Source organism: Jatropha curcas, chromosome 7 (genome assembly GCF_041381405.1).
Source record: "Jatropha curcas cultivar XTBG-Jc1 chromosome 7, XTBG_Jcur_1.0, whole genome shotgun sequence".
NCBI lineage: Eukaryota > Viridiplantae > Streptophyta > Magnoliopsida > Malpighiales > Euphorbiaceae > Jatropha > Jatropha curcas.
Genome location: NC_143157.1, coordinates 26,429,790 through 26,449,912, shown reverse-complemented (window position 1 = coordinate 26,449,912; position 20,123 = coordinate 26,429,790). Strand labels below are relative to the sequence as shown.

Here is a 20,123-nt window from a genome sequence, read left to right as displayed (position 1 = left end):
TCTGAACTTTGTAAGAATCCATCATGACCTTATACTTTCACATTTCGGTAATAATTGTCTCTCTCATCAAAATGAAATATGAAAGTACAGGATCATGATTGAACCCTTGCAAAATTACTTCGTTTTGGCAAAGAGCAAAATTATTACTGAAACCTGAAAATAAAATGTCATATGATTGAATCCCCCCATAAAGTTCAAGGGGCTACAAGGAGAATCAAGCAAAGTTCAAAGATCAAATTTATAAATGAGACCCACAAAATAATAGTGACTTCTCAACTCATCCGCCAAATAATTTGGAGTTTCATGGTGCAAGTTAATAATTACAAACTTTTAAATGCAGAAACCAAGCATACAACTGTACATTTGTGGGAACAAGAAACATAATTTCAAACCCACATTAAGTTACAAGAACTATAAAGTTAACACTCAGAAATTCATACATGTTCAAAATTGCCACATACATGGCAACGTGTTATAGTCACTTATTCTGTAGCATTCTATCGATTTGACCATTCTGGTTGTACAATTCTACAATTTTCTTAGCATATGAAGGTGCGTGCCTGTCAGCTCTGCATATGTAACCATTTACAAATATCAAAAGCAATTCCAATGTAATATCCTGAGATCCACAAATCACTGAAGTATACCTTTCTTTTCCCCAAGTGCGGTTTGTGTATAAATAGTTCCGAATGGTATGGTAGTCCAGTGAATAACGGGCAAATTCCAGACCTTTCGGGCCAATCTGGTTCCAAAGGCCAAGTTACAATTAAAAGAAATACTTGTCTCGGTTGTTTTATCATTAAATGCATCATAAGAAAATCCTTACCAAGTTCAGTATAAAAGCTATAAAATTTCCAACAAACTTTGGGGCAGGTTGAGAAGGACCTTTCCCTGAGGAAAAACAATAAAGGACTTGGATGCTAGATATTTTCCAAAAAATGAGACTTATGAAAGTTAGATATGTGCCACATAGTGGATTTTCCCTTTCCATCTCCATTTAAAGAGCACATAACTCATGCTTAGAGGCAGATGGGTAAGAGGGAGATTTTCAAAACATGATAGTACATACCCATCTTTGCATTGTCATCTGCCTTGACAGTTTCCATAACAAATGGTCTTCGGTCACCCTGAAATAACATATTTGTACTTTTAAGTCATAATTTAGCCTAGAAACTAGAAAAACCTAAGCATGATATGGTCTAGGGTTTTACGCTACTAGTTGTTGGAGTGATCTCCAGTAGATCTTTTATCAAACCTAGCATTTCTCTCCCCCGTTCATTCCTGCAATTTGGAACATTTATATGAATGAGAAAGGGTGCGTTAATTCTCATGAAAACATCAGCAAATGATAAAAAATAATTAATTTTAGAAGCTGCCAGGACCCCTCTTAAATCAAGTTACCTGACTGTTACATATTGTGGATGCTGCGTCATGCTGACTCCAGGATATTTTGGCACACCCATATACCCAACTACCAGATCCTGACAGCATAAGCAAAATCAGGTCATGTCAGCCAGAAAAAAAAAATTGTCTTATCAGTTTGGTAGTAATCTGTGGCAAAAGAGTTGCTCACATACGGTAAAAGACAAAACTAAATTCACGTAACAAAATTCTTCATGTGCAGGTTACTAACTGTGACACACTGACATTGCTAAAAGCTATGTGACAAAAAGAAAGACAGACAGACAGATGGGAGGTGGCAGAAATAGATCAAGGAAACTGGAAATAAAGCAGCAACAGCGCCGTGATAATTTTAACCAAATCAGAGAAGAGAAATGTTTGTTTGAGTAAGTTGACAGAAGCTCACCGCTAAAGCATTTGTGTAGTCAAAACAGCTGTATAACACAAAAGAACTTTAATTAGTTAGAATATCAGATGCCAAATTAGATTTATTGTTCTTCGGCAAAACTACACATTCTTAACTTTTAAAGGCATTCTACATGATACAAGCTCCAGAGAATGAAAGAATGTATCTTCATCCAATTAAGATTAACAACATCAAAGTAAATTGATTCATAATATTCTCCAGCAAGGGCAAATATTATAGCTGGATTAATCAGTGTAAATAGTGCTCCATAAAAATTACAAAGAGCTACCTGTAGCAAGATGGAGCAATAACATCAACTAAATCATTTGCTGGTAGACAGAAATAAGGAACCTGCTTTAGTTAAGATTGGAAAATAGATGAAGCAGCAAAAAATATAAACCTGGACAAAGCTCAAAACAGAGAAAAAGGGTTACCTCTTCAATGCGACCATCCAAGTGCTTCAAATGGACCTATGATCACAACAAAGTATCAAATGATACAACTATTAAAAAATTTTTAATAGGATAATTTATTTGACATAACAAAGAAGTGTTACAAACAACAAATTGATATAGCTCTTCTTCCCTCCATTCTAAAATTTCCAACATACTGGTCCTGTTTTCTCTTTCAGCTAAGATAACTGAAAATAATGATGATAGTATATCTTCATGAAAATTAGGGAAAATATTGATGCAACTATTTTGCAACATAGGCTACCTGGCACATTATGATAGGCTGGTCACATCCACAAACAAAGACACAATCGCTTACTTATTTTTCTACTCTATTCTTTTGGATAAGTAGGCAATTGACATCATGAATATTGGTGCTTAGCGAAAAATAAACAAAGTAGAATAATAGTTTCCAATACAAGTGCTTAATAAGAAGAAACCTTGTAATCTTGCATAAACTCATAGTGAAGAACTGTTTCTGGTTCATCACTCGCAGCCTTTAGAAACTTATCAAGCCCTTCTCGAGTTCCATTATCCACTGTTAAAATTTAAAGTGTTGGTCATAAATTAAATTCTGCAGCAATTTTGGTAAATAGATAATAGATAACTAGATATGGCCATAGATTTCCCATAGATTTCCCATCCACAACTAGAAATGGAGAAGAAACTTAAATTATGCTATTTTTAGACTCAGTATAGCCCAAATGAATAGGATTATAAATCACAAATTTGGCTAATATCCTGGGTAAAACTGCATAATTAGGGGGCCTCCTCTTCTAAGTTTAATTGGGTATGCTTCCGACATAATGCTCATACTTTTGATTGCAACTAATTAAGCTAAATCCAATAGGATTTTGGGTTATCATTGACATTCCTAGTTCTTTCCTTGAACATTTGACAAGTCTTTCAACTCAAAACCAGCATATTGCAAATTTAGCAAATTCAAAGAAATCACAGAATATAAAGCATCTGCTTACCACAATTGGTGCCCAATACATAAAGCTTCTCCAAATTCAAATGGTGCTCTATAGATCTTAACGCTGCAGTTTAAGAAATTAATCTGCATTACAATAGTACAAGTCACAATAAAGAAATAGCTCAAAAAAGAAATTTCCAGAGGACTATCAATTATACCTTGCACCTGGCAACCAACACCACAAAAGAGAAGACGCTTCACGCCTGCAGCCTGTTGTATGAGAGAAATGAACCATTGCCTCACTAAACTTTTGAAGTAACATAATTCAGAATTGAAGAGAACTTCCTTATTAACCAGTAAGCTAATATAAACACAACAGCCATCACTATACAGACATAAAGAGCAAAAATTATGAATGCAGAATTCTTGTACTTTGTATAATACTAATGTTTTTCATTGATTAAAGTACTTTTATTTTGACTAAAAAGATCTTTGGCACATTCCTCCAATGACTAACTTCTTCAGATATGTGCAAAAATACTTATGGGTAGCCAAAGCATTATTAGATTAACTTAAACTCTCCCAAAATAGTTCTCCTAAAGTACCAGTTCCTAACACTTTAGAGGGAAAATTCCAAATTAACATGTGAATGTAGGCTTCTCATTATTACTTCTAATATAAAGAAATGTACGTTTGAAATAAATCATTCTGGCTGACCACCAATATGCAGAAAATTGAGCATTCTATTTCTTTATAAAATATATGAACATCAGATAGGGAAATATAAATAAAGATGATCAACTTGTATTTGCTCAATCGAGACACAGTACACGTAGGAAAATCCTCTATGACACCATGGATGCAAAGGTCAAGCCCTTTCCCCAGAAACTGGAGGGGAAATGTTATAAATGAAGGATGAGGAGCTCTCACTTGAGAGAAAGAGAAAGCAGATAAACCATAGAATGGATCAGTTATAAGCATAGCTGCCAGGTACCTCAACCAAAGCAAGTGTGTTTAGATTAGGAGATAATGTTGGCTTGACGCCTTTAGCAGCTAGAACTTCTTCTGGTGTCCTATTACAACATAAGGGGGAAAGATCTTCAGGAAAAACGAGTAACCTTTCTAAACAAACAAATGGAAATAACCACTTAACACTAGATAAGGCCATGCCTTAAATTAGAAATTATCATCATATACCTGGCTAACACAGGCCTTGGAGAGAGTCTATCCTCTGGATCACTGTCTCATAAAAAAAGGGGAAAAAAAAAGTTTAGTGAAAGTTCATAAACCAAATGAGCGACAATAGCTCCAAGAAGAAAATGTGACTATTTTACTTGTTTATTTAATATAATTTTTTTGCCCCACCTCTGTACACATATAACAGCATCAACCATGCCAGCTTTTAGCATCTCAATCGCAATAGTAGTTACTATTCCTGTCCATTGAGCTCCTGCCATCCAAAAAAGTTATGCACATATGAATTCAAACCATGCACAAATTGTCATCAAACTGGCATCATAATCTACTTTAAAAGTTAAATAAGACATTCTGGATAGTTTTCAGAAGTAGTCGAAGCAATGGACAAATTCGTGCAGAGGTGTAACTTGAAACTTTTGCTTAAAATAATAAGTATTATTAAAGTTAAAATAGGATTATTTCATTTAAAGGAGAAGTAACATTCTAAAACTCAGATAAGGTACTCAAATTTGAAAGGAACCATATTAACAATGAACCACAAGCCTTCCAAGACTAAAACAATCATGCTGGAAGCTTCATGAAAATATGCTGACTTCTCTTGAAGTTTCACCCCATCCAAAATTTTCAAATGACATTAACACATATTGACAAGGAACCAAGATTTGAAATCATGTCAGCAATGCAATAAACAAATATGTAAAAAAGAAGATTTTTGATAATTTCTTTGAATTATTTTTTCAGACAATCCAAGGTAACTACAATTTACAAGTGTAAACAGTTATTGAGCATGAGTGCATGAGGTGATAAAAGATTCCAACATGTAATACACTTCAATTTTGCACATAACTACATACAAAAAAAAAAAAAGGCATACCTTGTACAGGATTAGTTTTACGAGCATATAACAGCTCTTCATGGACCCCTAAGTACATTTCATCTAAAGAATCCTTTTCTCTTCCTCTACCATGGACAACAGGTTCCAAACCCTGAGCAAGAGATTAGTTATTGAACATTTGAGGATTATCAAAAAATACATGAATAACCACGGACACGGACACATGAATAAAACAGATATATACAATTTATTGTCGTATCATAAACATTCATAAATAACAAAAGGATTGAAAGTAATAAGTCAGTACTGCCAGTTTCTCATAAAAAGCTCCTCTACCAAAACCCTTAAATTTCAAATTTCGAGCTGTTAGGAGCGGAAAAATAAAGGAAAAATAACTTACTTCAATTCTAGACATTCCATCACCAAGAAAGGCACAAGCATTCTTCACATGAGCAATATAATATGTATCACACAGCCCGCATCGACTGTTCAAAAGAGAAAAAAACAGAAACTGTTATAAAATCAAGTAATAATAAGAATAGAGCAGGACATTGATAATTAAGCTTTATAGGTGAAAAATGGGGCAAGAGAAAACAAAAACTCTGATAAGACCTGCAATGGTCCTTTGCAGGATACGTGCCACCAGGAGGGATAGGTCTGGAGCGTTGTCTCCAATCCTCTCTTAGCTGAACTGACTTGTTTGAGGATTTAGAGTTTTCTTTGGCATCTGTTAACACAACGAAAATAACCGCAACCTCATACTTAGTATAAGAGATTCTATAGAAACACACACAGACAGACATGAATATGTAAAGAAAGAGGTGATTATTGCGTACCTTTCGAATGAGAATATGATGAGGTGAGTGTGGGAAGTGAAAGCTTGCAAATTATACCATTCATTGTGCAGAGAGAGAGAGGGGAGACACTGGACGGAATTGCAAGAGAGAAAAGCTCTTCACCACACGTATCAACGTTCGGATTTGTTGTTAGAAGCGCTGAACTAAAACGAACGACAGCGTTTTGAATGTGAAATCGTCCAGGATAATCTTGTTAGAGGTTATCCGTTGGGTTACGTTACCTTTAACAACAGGTCATGGCTTTTTAATCAAATAGGTCGAACGACAAGTCGTTTTATATGGACACGTTTGGTCATCTATTTTGCCTCTGGGCTTTAGGGGTTTAATTTTATCGATACAGCGGGCTTCTATATGGACTTGATGAGATGTCATATTATGTGGGCTGCCTTGCTTACTGTGTTCTTGGTGTCTAGGACCTGAACGACAAAACATTAATTCCCCTTACTGTGTAACGCCATCCCGCTCCTCTACAAATGAAAGAAGAGTGACAAGTTGTTTTCTTTTTCACAAAATTAGCTTAGGACTTCAATAATCCTTCACAGAAACAAATAAATCATACTATTACTATTCCAGTACATTGAACTCAAAATTATCGGGTTTGAGTAGTGTGATCATTAAATATTCAATTAATACATGCAATAACCCTTTTTTTTTTTTTTTGAAGTAAAATTATATAGGCAATAGACTTAAAACAACAAAGCACACTAAAAATTACTCATATTTTTGTCTATAGCAGTGCTTTCTATCCTTCCACAGCCAAACAACGTCCCGCTAAATTTAAATGTCCAAATTACAGTAAAAAGGGACACCCTTATTGTCATCAATCAAAAAATGACAATTAGATTTGCCAATTAATGAGAAGGCCTTTTAAAAGAACCCTAATTTTTCATCTCTTACAAACGAATGGATGGTATAATTACTCGAAATATACAGATTACAACCTCCGGCGTATTGCCAACACTAAGGGAGCAGAGAGGAAATTGTGGCAGAATTGAGCATCTCCATTTGATGAGCAAAATCCTGACAAATGTATCAAAGAAGTTTGCTGGTTCTCCGTCTTGATGGCCCTCCAGGAAATAGCTTCATTATCCAACCCAAAACCCTTTCAACCACCTATTTGAAGAAATACTCGTTAGCAATCAACAGATGGGAGCATAAAACCTCAATGTTTGGATTGAGGGACTTTGGATGAGGAATTTCAGACAATATAAAGATCTCTCCAAATTCCATCATTTGGTTGGTAAAAAGAACATAAAATCCTTGGATTATGTGAAATTCCTGAACCTACAAAATCCTTATTTAAAATCCCACATAAGAAGTGGGATTTTACCAAAAACCACTCAAGATTGCATATATCCATGAACTTAAAATCCATGTTTTAATTCCGTAAATTTTGACAAATTAAACATTTTGATATTTTTAATTCCATAATAATTCTGAAAACTACAATGGTAATAAAAAAATAGTTGGTGTTAGTTATCATACCTCATCACCCTCATCTGCATATGTAGGGTTCTCCTGTGTGCCACGGGTATCGGGTAACCTTGCTGGAGCACTCTCAATTGCCATATTCTTAGCAGTCAAAAACTCTAATCTTTGAGTTTGAACCTCAAGTTTACGTGACAACTCGGTATTTAAATCCTTCATTATTGAAAAACAAAAATTATAGGTGATTTGCATAAACAAACTAGATGTGCGCGTGCACAGAAAAAAAAAACACTGACCATTCAGAGCTGGGAAAAAAACAATAGTAGAATAAAATTAAAAAACATAAAAATTTTACCTAAGCTTAGCAGCAACCTCGCCAGTCTCTTCAGATATCTAATCAAATATTATATTTCCTCATCTAGTCTAAAGTACACTAAAGAATTAACAACCAGCTACCTAATTAACAGCAGTGCCACTTGAATGCACACTTCTTAGTGGACTACATCATTGTGAAGCTTGTCTATTTTGTAGTGGCAGCAACCACATTTGCGAGAGAAAAAAAAAAAAAAAAAAAGCTGAGCCTATCCAAATGTATGACCAAGCAATGGCAGAATCAATAAATGTTCAATCTAAAAATTGTTTATAATAAATAGCAAAGCAAATATCTCTCAAAATAACTCCAATCAGATGATCGACTAAAATTCAAAACATGACAAGTTTTTTCTAGTAAACTATAATATGGCATCAACCAGCAGATCATAGAGAACCTCACTTTTAGGAGTATTCCACCTTCATAACTAATAAAATCCACTCATTTTGAGTAAATTTGCCATCCAAGAACAGATTAATCTTTACTGAGCACCAAGCTGCTAAATGCCATCGCATAAGTTCATTTCAGTTTAAAATTACCTTAAGCTGGGAACAATGAGATGACTCAGACGCCAAAGCTTGTATCAACTCTTCTTTTTCCAATGCCAACTGCATCATACAGAAAGCCATTTCTTACAATAAATAATTGTGTTTACTTGCAGTTCAAAAAGAAAAAAAAGAAAAAAAAGGGGAGTGGGGGCGACAAATTATGGAAGGGCTAGAAGCATAGAATTTCAAGAAACAGTATCTGAAGATTACCTCAGAAATTAGAGTATTGATGTTTTCAATCATCCTCATTTGATCTGAAGGAATATGCACAGAGGAAAATTCAAGATTTGACTCTTCATTTTCAGGTGGCATGGGAAAACCTTCGTTTCCAATAAAAGTAGTAGTATCATGGTTTTCTTGGTTAGAAATGCCAGGCATGGCCTCTGTATTTGAACCAAAATAAGAAACCATGAGTTTAAAAGTAGAGTGAGAAAACTTTAAAGAAAAGTCACAATAGAATCTAGTCTAGTGGTCCATGGTCATCAAGATTTACATCTGAAACCCCAGTTTCACTAGAGATAACAATAAAAATTGGCAACCATGGCCATCAACCTCAAATCTAGGACACTTCCAGGACAACATAAAATACAGAGCAAGCCCCTAAAAAGTACAGGTGACGACAAAAACTTAAATCAGCAAATCCTCTCATTTCATGAGAATCGCAGAGATCATACACAAGCCAACATAAGAAGAACTGTTTCAGAAACACTCAAAGAAATGGAACCCACAAACTTAATACCAACTGATGCTGGCATAATCTTGTTTCAGAGTATTGCTGTCATTGAACTGTGAACTCATCAAAAATAATAGGGAGGGAAAAATGTTTAGACTTGGGCCCATCTAATCAGGTGTTCAAAATTTTGCCAAAGACGTGTATGCAATTATTTACCGTACCACGTAAAAACTTCATTTCACAAATTTTTTACCTAAATCTTCTGTAGAGGTTGACATATCCTTCTTATTAGTAGGAATTTGCCCAACATCAATAGAATTTCTGCTTGCTGAAGCTTTCCGTAACTTTGACTGCAATAATTTCTTCTCTGTCATCAGAAAAGAGATGGACTGAATTGACTACTTTGAGGTTCTAATAGAAGTTTTTTCCACCAATATATAAACAAAATACCTTCTTGAAGAGCATCAATTGTTGATTGCAAGTCCTGACGATCCTTCTCTAGGCTGGACATTTTCTTTCTGCAAAATTCACAATGTGTTGTAACTTGCACATTCCTCAAACTTAAGGTAACAGTCACACAAAAAATCTCAGCAAATAAATTACAATCCAGGATCAGGTTCGCGGTACTTTAAAAAGGAAATTCCACTTCGGTTGTCACTATTGTTTAGTATAAAACAATTAGTGTAGACTATTAGTTGAACAGGTGCAACAGCACAAGCAAATCATTACTACAAAGATATACATACAAATTCTCCATTTACAGTCAAACTAAGGTAAATTTATTACTTATATGACGCGATTTCAGCATGTGAGTTCTCCAATTGCCTCTCCAGCTTTAGCTCATTAGAACGTAGTCTGAGTGCCTACAAAAATTACATAAATCACTTAATGGAGGGAAATATAATAGTCAATACAAAAATGTGATCACTATAGCACATGGTGTGTATAAAAGTATGCCCTTGTGTTTTACATTTTCTGGTCAAGATAATATTTTGATCTTACAAAATTAGAGCAAATTCAGGTCAAAATGCTTCATCGTTCATTTTTTTAGTACAACACTTCCATTACAAATTTATTTAAAACATGAAAACTTGTGTTGCAAAATAAAAGTGGCACTTCCGTGCAATGTAATGAGCATAAATATAAAGGAAATGAGTATACATGAAAACCAACTATAAAAAAAGTGTTGTTTAAGTAATTTTTTTCAAAAAAAAAAACCTTAAAATCCACATCATCCACTGACCCACACATACAAGCAAGAGTAGTATCATCACAATTAATTTTTATAAGATAGAAAATTTGTTCACCAAAGTTAAGCAGGAAGATTCAAAAACTTTAGTCAACCTGATACCATCAACATAAGAAAATTACATAAACTTGATTACACGAGAATATCTTCTTAGTCATGTCCTCCTGAGTTAATTTGGATTCAACCAGAAAAAGAAAGAATGGGTCAAAACACAAATCTATAAACTGAATCAAATTGACATTTCAAACTATTCTATTACCTATTTGTGCATACAAAATTGTAGTCATTCCTTAAAATGGGACCATAGGATGGAATTTAATAATTGAAACCAGAGCAATTTAATCTGAAGGATAACCATAAGTTGTTATAACATTACATAGGTCAACAATTTTTTCTAACAAGAAACCGAATTTCAAATGGCATTCATACTAGCAAGCAAATAATGATCAAACAGAATGTGAAGCAAGCATCTCATACAATAGCATAGTATCAAAACTAGAGAAGCCAACAAACAAGTCCTTCATACATATGCTGAGATCAATTGCATAATCTAATTAGTCTAAAAGCCAATAATTTTACATTTTAATTCAAGTTAGAGAAGCACAGTTAACAAGGTCCAATTATAAATAGGATCCAATCATGTCATTTCAACTTTTAATCTCAGAATCTGGGAAGTCCACAAAACAAAAGGTTTAACTAAAAGATGGAACGGAGTGTAATCTTCCAAAGAATAAAGAACCAAGCATACCAAGAAATTCAAATACCTTCTCTTCCAAACCAATAACCTCAGATGCCAGAATTTTCCCACGTTCATCAGCAGCATTACACTCGAGTTTAGCATTTGCATATTCCATTTTGACCGACTCAAGTTCCATCTGCCAACACATGGCACACAACAATTAGACTCTAAGTTACCACATAATGACCAAAAATAAGAAGATTAGATGTTTTGCTACAAATAAATATCTTATACTGATATCCGAGTTTTCCTTGATTCCCTTAGTTACTAGTTATACACTTCTGCTTCATAAAAGAGTGTGTTCATGTGTTGCAATTACTTCGTTCACTTCATTTTTCACAAACTGTCGGTCATATTTGACTGAAAAAATTTTCAAGACTTGTTTGACTATGCTACATCTTGAATTACTTATTGCCGCATTTACCATAATCACTTTGTTGACATGCACATTAAAAACAGAGTATTACAAATGTGCATAGAACTAATTTCCTTTCCTTCTAGCCTCAATGTTCAACATTTACCACCTAGCAGCCATTGACCATAATACGCGCCATTCAAGAAAAAATAATTATATTTCAGCCCATCACAAAGCTCAACATCCCAAATTTTTTCCTTCTTCTATTTGTTCTTATCCATGCAAACATGGAAACCACTTGTGAAGATTTCTCATGGGCAACAGTAATGATAAACGAGATATAATGGTCACCCCTTTATCATTCACCCAACTTGAGATCAATAAAAAGAAATCAAACAATCAGGGTTCCTATTTGGAAAAGAGTGAATCAGGCTATACAAGGAGCAGAAATCACGATAAAAGGTCCAAGCTTGTTCTCCTAATAGACTTACAAGTTACGGGTACAACAGTACAAGCAGTCAGAGAACTTTTTTTTCTTCCCTTTTCCCTATTCCCTCTTCTTCTGTGTTCAAAAGGAGGATAATTGTTATTCTTCACAAATGAAACAACCAAAACACCTAGAACATGCATTTGAATGTCTTTAGCAACTTGTGTTGCTTTCTCTTTTTGTCATTTCAAAGTACTAGAGATTCTGAACACAAGCTTAAAAAATCTCATCTCAGCAGCTTGTGGACAAATATTGTCCATTATACTAGCTATGATGTTGACAAGTTGATACCGCACCTCATAAGCTAGCCATTGAGTTTGGAGATTCCAAATTCATGAAAGCCTTACAACTTGCTTGTAATTAACCAATGTGGGACTTTTAACCCACATCGTACATCCAACATATCAGCATGTAAGAGAGGCAAGTTACGTGCTATGAACATTGAAGATTTATATTTAGCTCAAGTGAAATTTAAGAATAAACCAAACCAAACCAAACTCATGATATCACTCAAATAATCTAGAGAGCAATAGTGACAAATATGTAGGCAAAAGGTAATCGTGGCCATCATCATCAAGGTGACTGAACTTCAGCACTTTCAAGATACGTCAGTATAAATGTAGGCAACAGGCATCAATGATATCGCAACTCTGAATATTAAACTCACTAGATCTATTGAAAGAAATAGAATTTTAATGCATGTAATACTGAAATATAAGTTCCCTAACTAGTAACAGAGCAAGTCTGAATACACATACACTGACATCCATACGAGTACCAATATTGATATATGCATAAGAAGCTATAAGTTAAGAAAGAATTACTACTGACCAAATGGGCCTGAATTTCCTCCTGTAATTTCTCCATGTCTGACTTTAGTTGGTTGACAACACTTCTCTGGTGAAAAGTTCAATGGATATGAAAACAAGTAAATAAACAAGCATATGCAAATGAAAGGGAATATCTATGAGTTTGCTTTACTTCATTATGTCACAAAAGCCCCATTTAGCCTACCTGTTGGTTATAATTATCTGTCAATGATGAGTTTTCAGAAGCCAGAGATTCTGCCAAAGCACGAGAAGCTTCAAGGGCTCGTTGCAAAGAGAATTTTTCCTGTGTCAAGTCTTCAATATGCTGGAAGACAGCAGCAATATTTACCAAAAAAAAAAAAAAAAAGGAAAAAATAAAAACAAGAAAAAAAAAAGTAAAAGGATGAATCCAGACTTGTAAAAACAGGAACTAATATCCATTAAGTGATCATAATACACAGAAGGAAAAAAAAAAAAAAAGCAAACATAATTTGGAAGTTATTGTTTTGTATAAACAGTATAAATACTTTAACTCTTCAAGACATAGAGATTTGAGAAAACACTCTTTAAATGATTTATGCAATAGTTATAAATCTTGCAACAATATCAGAAGGCGGGGGATGGTTGGACACAACATCCAGAATGCTCTATCAAAAGGAGCAACAACCAGACCCCATACACATAGAGATCCCGCTACTCCAGGGAACAGGGAAAAGAACAAATGACGCAACATGGAAAAATTGCATGTGATTTATAGTTGTAGTCCTTAATCACAATTCCCAAATCAAAACCTCATTTTGTAGAAGGATAAACCATGTCCAACAAACACTTAAACAACCATGTATGGATAAAATTGCAAACATGAGGAATAAAACTGATGAGTAGTAAAACTGATCGGTTGTTAAGTGAATTACAGAAGCTAAGCAGCCACACTTCCCAGCTGTGCCAGCTTAGCTAGAGGTAAAAGCCTCCATGGCATGCTAAATAAGTAGATTCAAAAGCTCCCTGCAATATCTTTTTGTATTGTTTCTTTGATCTTCCCTGTCTTATCACAAGCAAGGCATGATTTGAGATAAGTACTATCCAGGACATTAACTAGGAAATCTAAAGCCAGTGCACATGCCAAAGACATATTCGCTCATCCTTACTAAAATATATCCCAATATTGCACATTCCCCTAACATCACAGCATTTTCCAGGTACAGTGATAATTTCAGGAATCATGGCATTTTGCTAAAATTTCAAATGCTGAAAAATACAACCTTCAGGACTCCTTCTGCCATGCAACACGTGCATCACATTAACTCCAACATAATATTAAACTAATTATTCATGAAATCTAACTCTGAAATAACATTGATAGCATTATACTGCCAATGGCCCAATCACCAAGCAACCAAAATTAGCATCAGGAACAAAATGACTACCTGTTCCAATGCAGCAAAATCTTCATTTTGTTTAGATGAATAAATATCATGCTTTCTGTCCAAGCTATTCTCATTAACATTCAGCATCATTGGATCAACACCGTTAACAGGGGGGACCGAAACTTTCGTCGGATGCTGCTCCAAAGATTCAGTCAGCACAGATGATTCATGTAAGCCAGATGATCGTATACTATCCATGCCATTTGATTTTAAGGCATTGGACATAAATGATTCCTTCTGTGGTTCAGCACTTTGGAAAGAAGCCCCTGAAGAAGCTCTTGGAACATTGAGCGAATCAAGGAAGGATGGACGAGATCTCCTAGAACTTGGTTCAGATGTTCCTGAAAATAGCTCAACTTGATTTGAGGAGCTCCTAACATCTGAATTGAAAGCAATTGATTTGGATGTTTGCACAGTATTACTATACACACTAGGGAAACCACCAGTTATGACACTAAAGCTTCCTTCTCCAAAGTCTGAATTTAGGGAACCATTGAAGTGCACGTGGCCATGAATGCCTTGCCCAACCTCAACACTAGACCCTCTCAAATTATTAGGCTCAGAAAAATCCACTGCAAATCCCGAAAAACAAATGGAGATGCTTAATGTTTTGGCCAAAAAAATATCATATGAAGTACAAACGCATAACCTTGTCATTTAGAAAGGTAGAAATGCAAAATCAGACAGATAAAAGTTGCATCCAAAGTAGAAGGAGGGCATACCACCAGTGGCCAGTGTGTTGGCATAACTACTCTTAGTTTTCAGTTGGGAGGCAGGATCTTGAGGTGAGGTAAATGCAGAACCCTTTGAAAAAATATTGTTTTCTGTTGCCTGGAATCGAGTAGACTGATTATAAGTGCTATCAAAACCTCGACCTTCTAGCGAGAATGGAGCACTAAAATGGTTGGGCAATATCCCATAAGGTACTCCAACTTGTCTTCCAGCATTTGTGTTGGCATCATAAATAATTTCATCTGTCTCTTGACGATGATTAAAATCTGCAGCTCCAGAAAATCCTGAAGAATCATGTCTCTTAAAATCATGATTATTTGTGTGTCTCTGCACCAGATCTGCCAAAGGTGCCTTGGAATCACTCACTGAGAGAGGATTAGCTTCTTCATCTTTTGAAAAATTTTGCTCAGGTTTTGGGGTGATATTAGTTATGTTGTTGTCATTGTTAACAGTTCCATCATAGGGTTCAAAAGTTCTGCCAGGTCCATTAGATGTACCGGCTCCATCTAAATCTGTAATCCTTACACGTTCAGCCTCTAAAGGTTGTTTCTGATCTACACTAACATCGGCAGCAAGAGGTTGACTAGTGGCTGCAGTTTTTTTGGCTCGCTCTGCTGCCTTTTTCTTACGGAACTCTTCCAGCTGGGAGAAAGCAAAGCCAATAGCTCAGACATTAAGCAAATTGAAACATTTAGAAAATAATTAAGCAAGGGAGAAATCAATCTTCCTTCTGATATTTCATGTATTTTACTTGCAAAAAACACCGAGTTGAAAAAGAAATGGGATTAAGAAAATGATAATACAGATAAATAAATAATTTTAAACAACAGTTGCAGCTAAATCTCAGACTATCAAAGACCTCTAACCAAATTGAGCCCTAGAAGTAGAAGGAGACAGAATATGTTACTAATTCACAGTTCCATTATATAAAAAATTGTTTGTCTCAAGCCACGAATCACACTCCCCAGTCTAAGAAAAATATTACGACCATACAATTGGACAGTGAACTCTAAGTCGGAACGACAAAACACACATCCTTAAGCAGAAAACTACTAAGAACTCACATTATATATCAAAGTTCAACCCATGAAAACCATAAAAAGAAAATGTGAAAAAATCTCCTAGGTAATTCACTAACATTTCTGCGATTATGAGAAATGTTCATGTTAAATGTCAATTCTTAATCCAATACACTAAAATATAATCAATATCAATGGCCCCTTGTTAACAATATGGTCATGCACGGTTTAGATATAGACAGATGCATAATCACGTATATGAATAAAAATCGCAAAACAATTCGGGTAGATAGATGATAATATCACGATTTTGTAAGAAAAAAATCAAAAAATTACACATACCCGCCGCTTTCCGGCTTCGAGATGCTCCTGTTTCCGTGAGGTCGGCAACACCTGAGCTGATGCCATTTTAACCCTCCAAATCCCCAAAAAATGAGAATCTCATCCAAATAAATCAAACAAATTTATAAACTAACTGCCACCAATCAGCACCAAAACTCCTCTCCTGAGTTTTGAATTGAATGTAGAGCAGACTGTAAATGAAAATTTGGGAAAATGTTACAAAAGAAATTTTTTGAAATGCTTTGAATTGATATCTAATTTCGATTTTGAAATTTGTTTGAATTTAGGGGATGAGGAAACCCTAGAATCTTATGAGTTGTGCGGACCAACAACGGAGAGGTCCGATCAGATCGGGGAGAGAGAGGAGAGGAGCTGTGCGCAAGTGCAAATTGAGGTGTCCTGGCCCGGCAGATCTCCTCGCTTTTTTTTTTTTTTTTTCCTCTCTCTGTTTTTTCAATTTTTTTAATTTTTAAATTTAAAGTTTTCTTCTGTTTAAATTTGGTGGGTGAGAGAAACAGAACCGCCGGCAGGTACGTTTTTACAAAACGACATCTGGTATATCTACCGGAGGTTCATGATGATGACCCACGCCAACAGTCACCATTTTCTTTGAAGGATAAAAATGTAACGAATGATTTAGCATTGTTTGGATGGCTGTAAAATAAAAGGTGAAAATTTTTTATGATTATTAAAATTCTTTTTTTGATTCAAGGTAAAATATTAAAGAGGGTGTAAAATAAATTTTAATTTCATATTCCTTCTATTTTAAGAAGAAAAAATGAATAGTAAAATTTTACCCCGATATTTTACTTCCCTCCTTCCCAAATATAGCATAAATTATATTCAAATTAACACTAATCTTCTGTCTCTCTGTGTCATGCCATCATTCCGTCCAAATATGCTCGTTACTTTTAGTTAATACACTTTTTTTATCGAATATTTCATGTTTTGGACAAGAAGAGTCCACCTTTTAGACAAAAGGAATCAATAATACTCCATATATCTTGTTTATACATTTACAATATCCTTAAATAATCTATATTATCTTTCTTTTTTTTATCAATTAACAAGTATAGTGGCAGACAAAATGTGAATTAGCAATCAGGGATTTATGTTTCCAAAATATGAATAACAGTTATATTTAAGTGTGTTTTAGTAGAAATATGCTCGACCTTCCGGGTTTAAGCACGAATAAGAGTACGTATACTGGCCAAGTTTTTTTTTTGCTATATTGAATTGTGTATTTAAGGTTGATTAGGGGAAATTATAAGAAAAAAAAGGAGCAAAAATTCACGTTTAACGACCTCCTTAATTTTTGTAGTTTTTCTATTTTCTCTAAAGTAACAAAAAAGATGGAGCAAAATGAACACCTGTCAGCTAATACCTACTACGAGCTTATTCGATAACAACATTTCAGAGAGCTTTTAGTATTCCAAAGTCATAATGCTATTTTTTTAGTTCTATCATTCAGTAACGAGTTAGGGAGCATTGTGTCAAACGTTAAAACCCTAACGTTTAGAGTTTACAAAAATTAATTATTTTTTACATTCTTCTCCATTATTTTAATCCCTAATCTTATTACTCTACTTGCTGTAGCTCCCTTTGGGTGTAGTATTCTTATTTTTAATTTGACCTTTCTTTCTTAAATTTCAAAGAAATATATGTCATTTGAATTATTTTATTTTGTTATTTATTATTGTCTTAAAACAAGAAAATATCAAAATTAAATAAAAATTACAAGAAACGATATTTTGTCATCCTTTCATTTAAATTTTGTAAGAAATGATTATTTTTATAGAAAAAAATGAAATAAAAAATAAAAAAAAAGAAATATGATAATAATTTAGAAAAGAAAAAGAAACACGTGGCACTATATATATATATATATAAGATCTATTTTACTTTTTTTTTTTTTGGAACTTTGGATATATTTTATTCAATGGAAATCTCGAAAAAACAATTACAATAGAAGGAGGGGTATGAAACCACTCTCAATGTGAATATATGGACGTCTTCAGACATTTACAAAAATAACCCTAAAAAATGTATAAACAATCACACGCAAGCAAGTATCACTCTTTGTTTATGCGTGGATTTCTGTGAATGTTTATGAAGTTTGGATTAGTGTTTGCAGTGAGTTGTAGGGGGTTGATGGCATAATCTACTATATTAAACATACGCATATAGTATGTTAAAATTCCAAAATACCCATTATGTAATTAATGAAAATTATAATGAGTTGAGGAATTATTTTTGCATCTTCAACTTTTCGAAGAGACCTTATCAAGAAAAGTTCTAAACCAAAATTTTAAAGTTCTTAGAGAACAATTTAATCCATTGCTGGTATATCAAATTTGTAAACAATCAAATACTCCCTTTCATGCGTTTAAACAGTAATAGTCAGCCACAACGAGAGAAATAAAAGCAAAATACCTTAAAAAAAATATACTGATGGAAGTAAAAATAAATGAGAAGAATAAGTAGAATATATCGATAGAATTTTTTCTTCTCTGTTCAATAGTATAAATACATGTATTTATAAGGTAGACAAAATAGTTATTTTCAGTGGAAGATAAAGTTGAACCAACATATACAAAGCCCACAAAATAAGCCCACCAAACACCAACCCAAAATCCAAACCGAATACAAATATCCTCACAAACTTAGCTGACGTAATTATCTAGCAGATGACATGGCGAGGCGGTTACAATAATATACACTAACAAACTATAGGGTAGTTAATAGATACAACTCATACGTATATAAAAGGAACAGTTAGATCTTGTATTGTGAATGATTACATATTATTCAATACACAAATTTCTTTTCCCAGTTATATCTTGCTACAATATTTTTCATATTCTGTTTAAAAGCTATTAAATACAAAATGAGTATCATTCTTTGATCGAGCATTATAAATTTTTTTATTAATTTGTAACACTCGGTGTAATTGTTTATATTAAATATATTTAATACCTTTGTTTTAGTTGTTAGTCTATCATGTATCAAAAAGTTATAGAGGGTAAATTCATTATCTCTCCCAAACAAGAACTAAGCAACATATTGCGAGAAGAATAACATTAGATGTAATACCTTTGTAGTTCGGATCCACATGCATTTCACTAATAGGTACATACATTACAAAGTCGTAGATGTTGGGACTGCGCGTACCCTCACACAACCCCGGATTAGTATAATATTGTCCACTTTGGACCAAGCCCTCACGGATTTATTTTTGAGCACCTTCCAAAAGGCCTCATACTAATGGGTTGGATTGAACCATTATATTTTGGTTCCCCTTCTCATTTTTATTTGGTGTGGGACTTGGGAGGTTATCCCAACAAACCTCCCCCCAAACTAAGGACCATACAAATCGTGACCTCCCCTCCAGCGATAATCTATTAGATTTGCCCACCATCTTGTACTGCCGCTACAACTTTGCGGGACACGCCGCCCGACCTCCTCTTGTCGGGAAGACTTTTGACACAAGGCACCACCTGCAGATCTTCTTCCGGTCTTGGTCCTATTGTTACACCGTCACACTGAGATTTTCTCACATTGCGCAGTCTGCTGCTCACGCCCGCTCCAAACTTGGCTCTGATACCACATGTTGGGCATCAGCTCTGATACCAGTTGTTGGGATTATAACTGATCCCGAGTGGGGCCGTGGAAAAATACCGATGGTAAAAGTGAAATAAAAAGTACTATCACCACATATACCTCCAATAATTACGTATTGGTTATTGACGATCGAATCCACCAGAAATAATAACCACGGTAAAAATTAAATAATTACCGTAAATGCCAGATGAAAAATAAGAACACCGAGATTTACGTGGTTCACCCTTCAACTGTATGGGCTACGTCCATGAGACAAAAAT

General features: G+C 34.5%; 2 protein-coding genes across 2 annotated transcripts; both read right to left on the bottom strand.

Moving 5' to 3' along the window:
- Nucleotides 1-245: 245 nt before the first annotated feature.
- Nucleotides 246-6,203, bottom strand: HCAR (coenzyme F420 hydrogenase family / dehydrogenase, beta subunit family). Its single transcript, XM_012222268.4, has 19 exons — nucleotides 6,044-6,203; nucleotides 5,820-5,934; nucleotides 5,608-5,692; nucleotides 5,247-5,358; nucleotides 4,541-4,625; nucleotides 4,373-4,414; nucleotides 4,170-4,248; nucleotides 3,394-3,445; nucleotides 3,237-3,299; nucleotides 2,700-2,797; nucleotides 2,242-2,277; nucleotides 2,097-2,158; nucleotides 1,808-1,835; nucleotides 1,402-1,481; nucleotides 1,212-1,281; nucleotides 1,070-1,127; nucleotides 827-891; nucleotides 648-742; nucleotides 246-569 (listed from the first exon to the last, which is right to left on the bottom strand). Exons 1-19 carry the CDS (start codon nucleotides 6,105-6,107, stop codon nucleotides 479-481), a joined length of 1,380 nt encoding a protein of 459 aa, XP_012077658.1. The 5' UTR covers nucleotides 6,108-6,203; the 3' UTR covers nucleotides 246-478.
- A 547-nt stretch (nucleotides 6,204-6,750) lies between these two features.
- BLI (protein BLISTER) lies at nucleotides 6,751-16,714 on the bottom strand. The gene is made up of 13 exons (XM_012222270.4): nucleotides 16,243-16,714; nucleotides 14,872-15,523; nucleotides 14,150-14,721; nucleotides 12,928-13,047; nucleotides 12,745-12,810; nucleotides 11,097-11,207; nucleotides 9,870-9,946; nucleotides 9,534-9,601; nucleotides 9,337-9,450; nucleotides 8,621-8,793; nucleotides 8,402-8,470; nucleotides 7,550-7,705; nucleotides 6,751-7,177 (listed from the first exon to the last, which is right to left on the bottom strand). Exons 1-13 carry the CDS (start codon nucleotides 16,306-16,308, stop codon nucleotides 7,097-7,099), a joined length of 2,325 nt encoding a protein of 774 aa, XP_012077660.1. The 5' UTR covers nucleotides 16,309-16,714; the 3' UTR covers nucleotides 6,751-7,096.
- Between the last annotated feature and the right edge of the window lie 3,409 nt (nucleotides 16,715-20,123).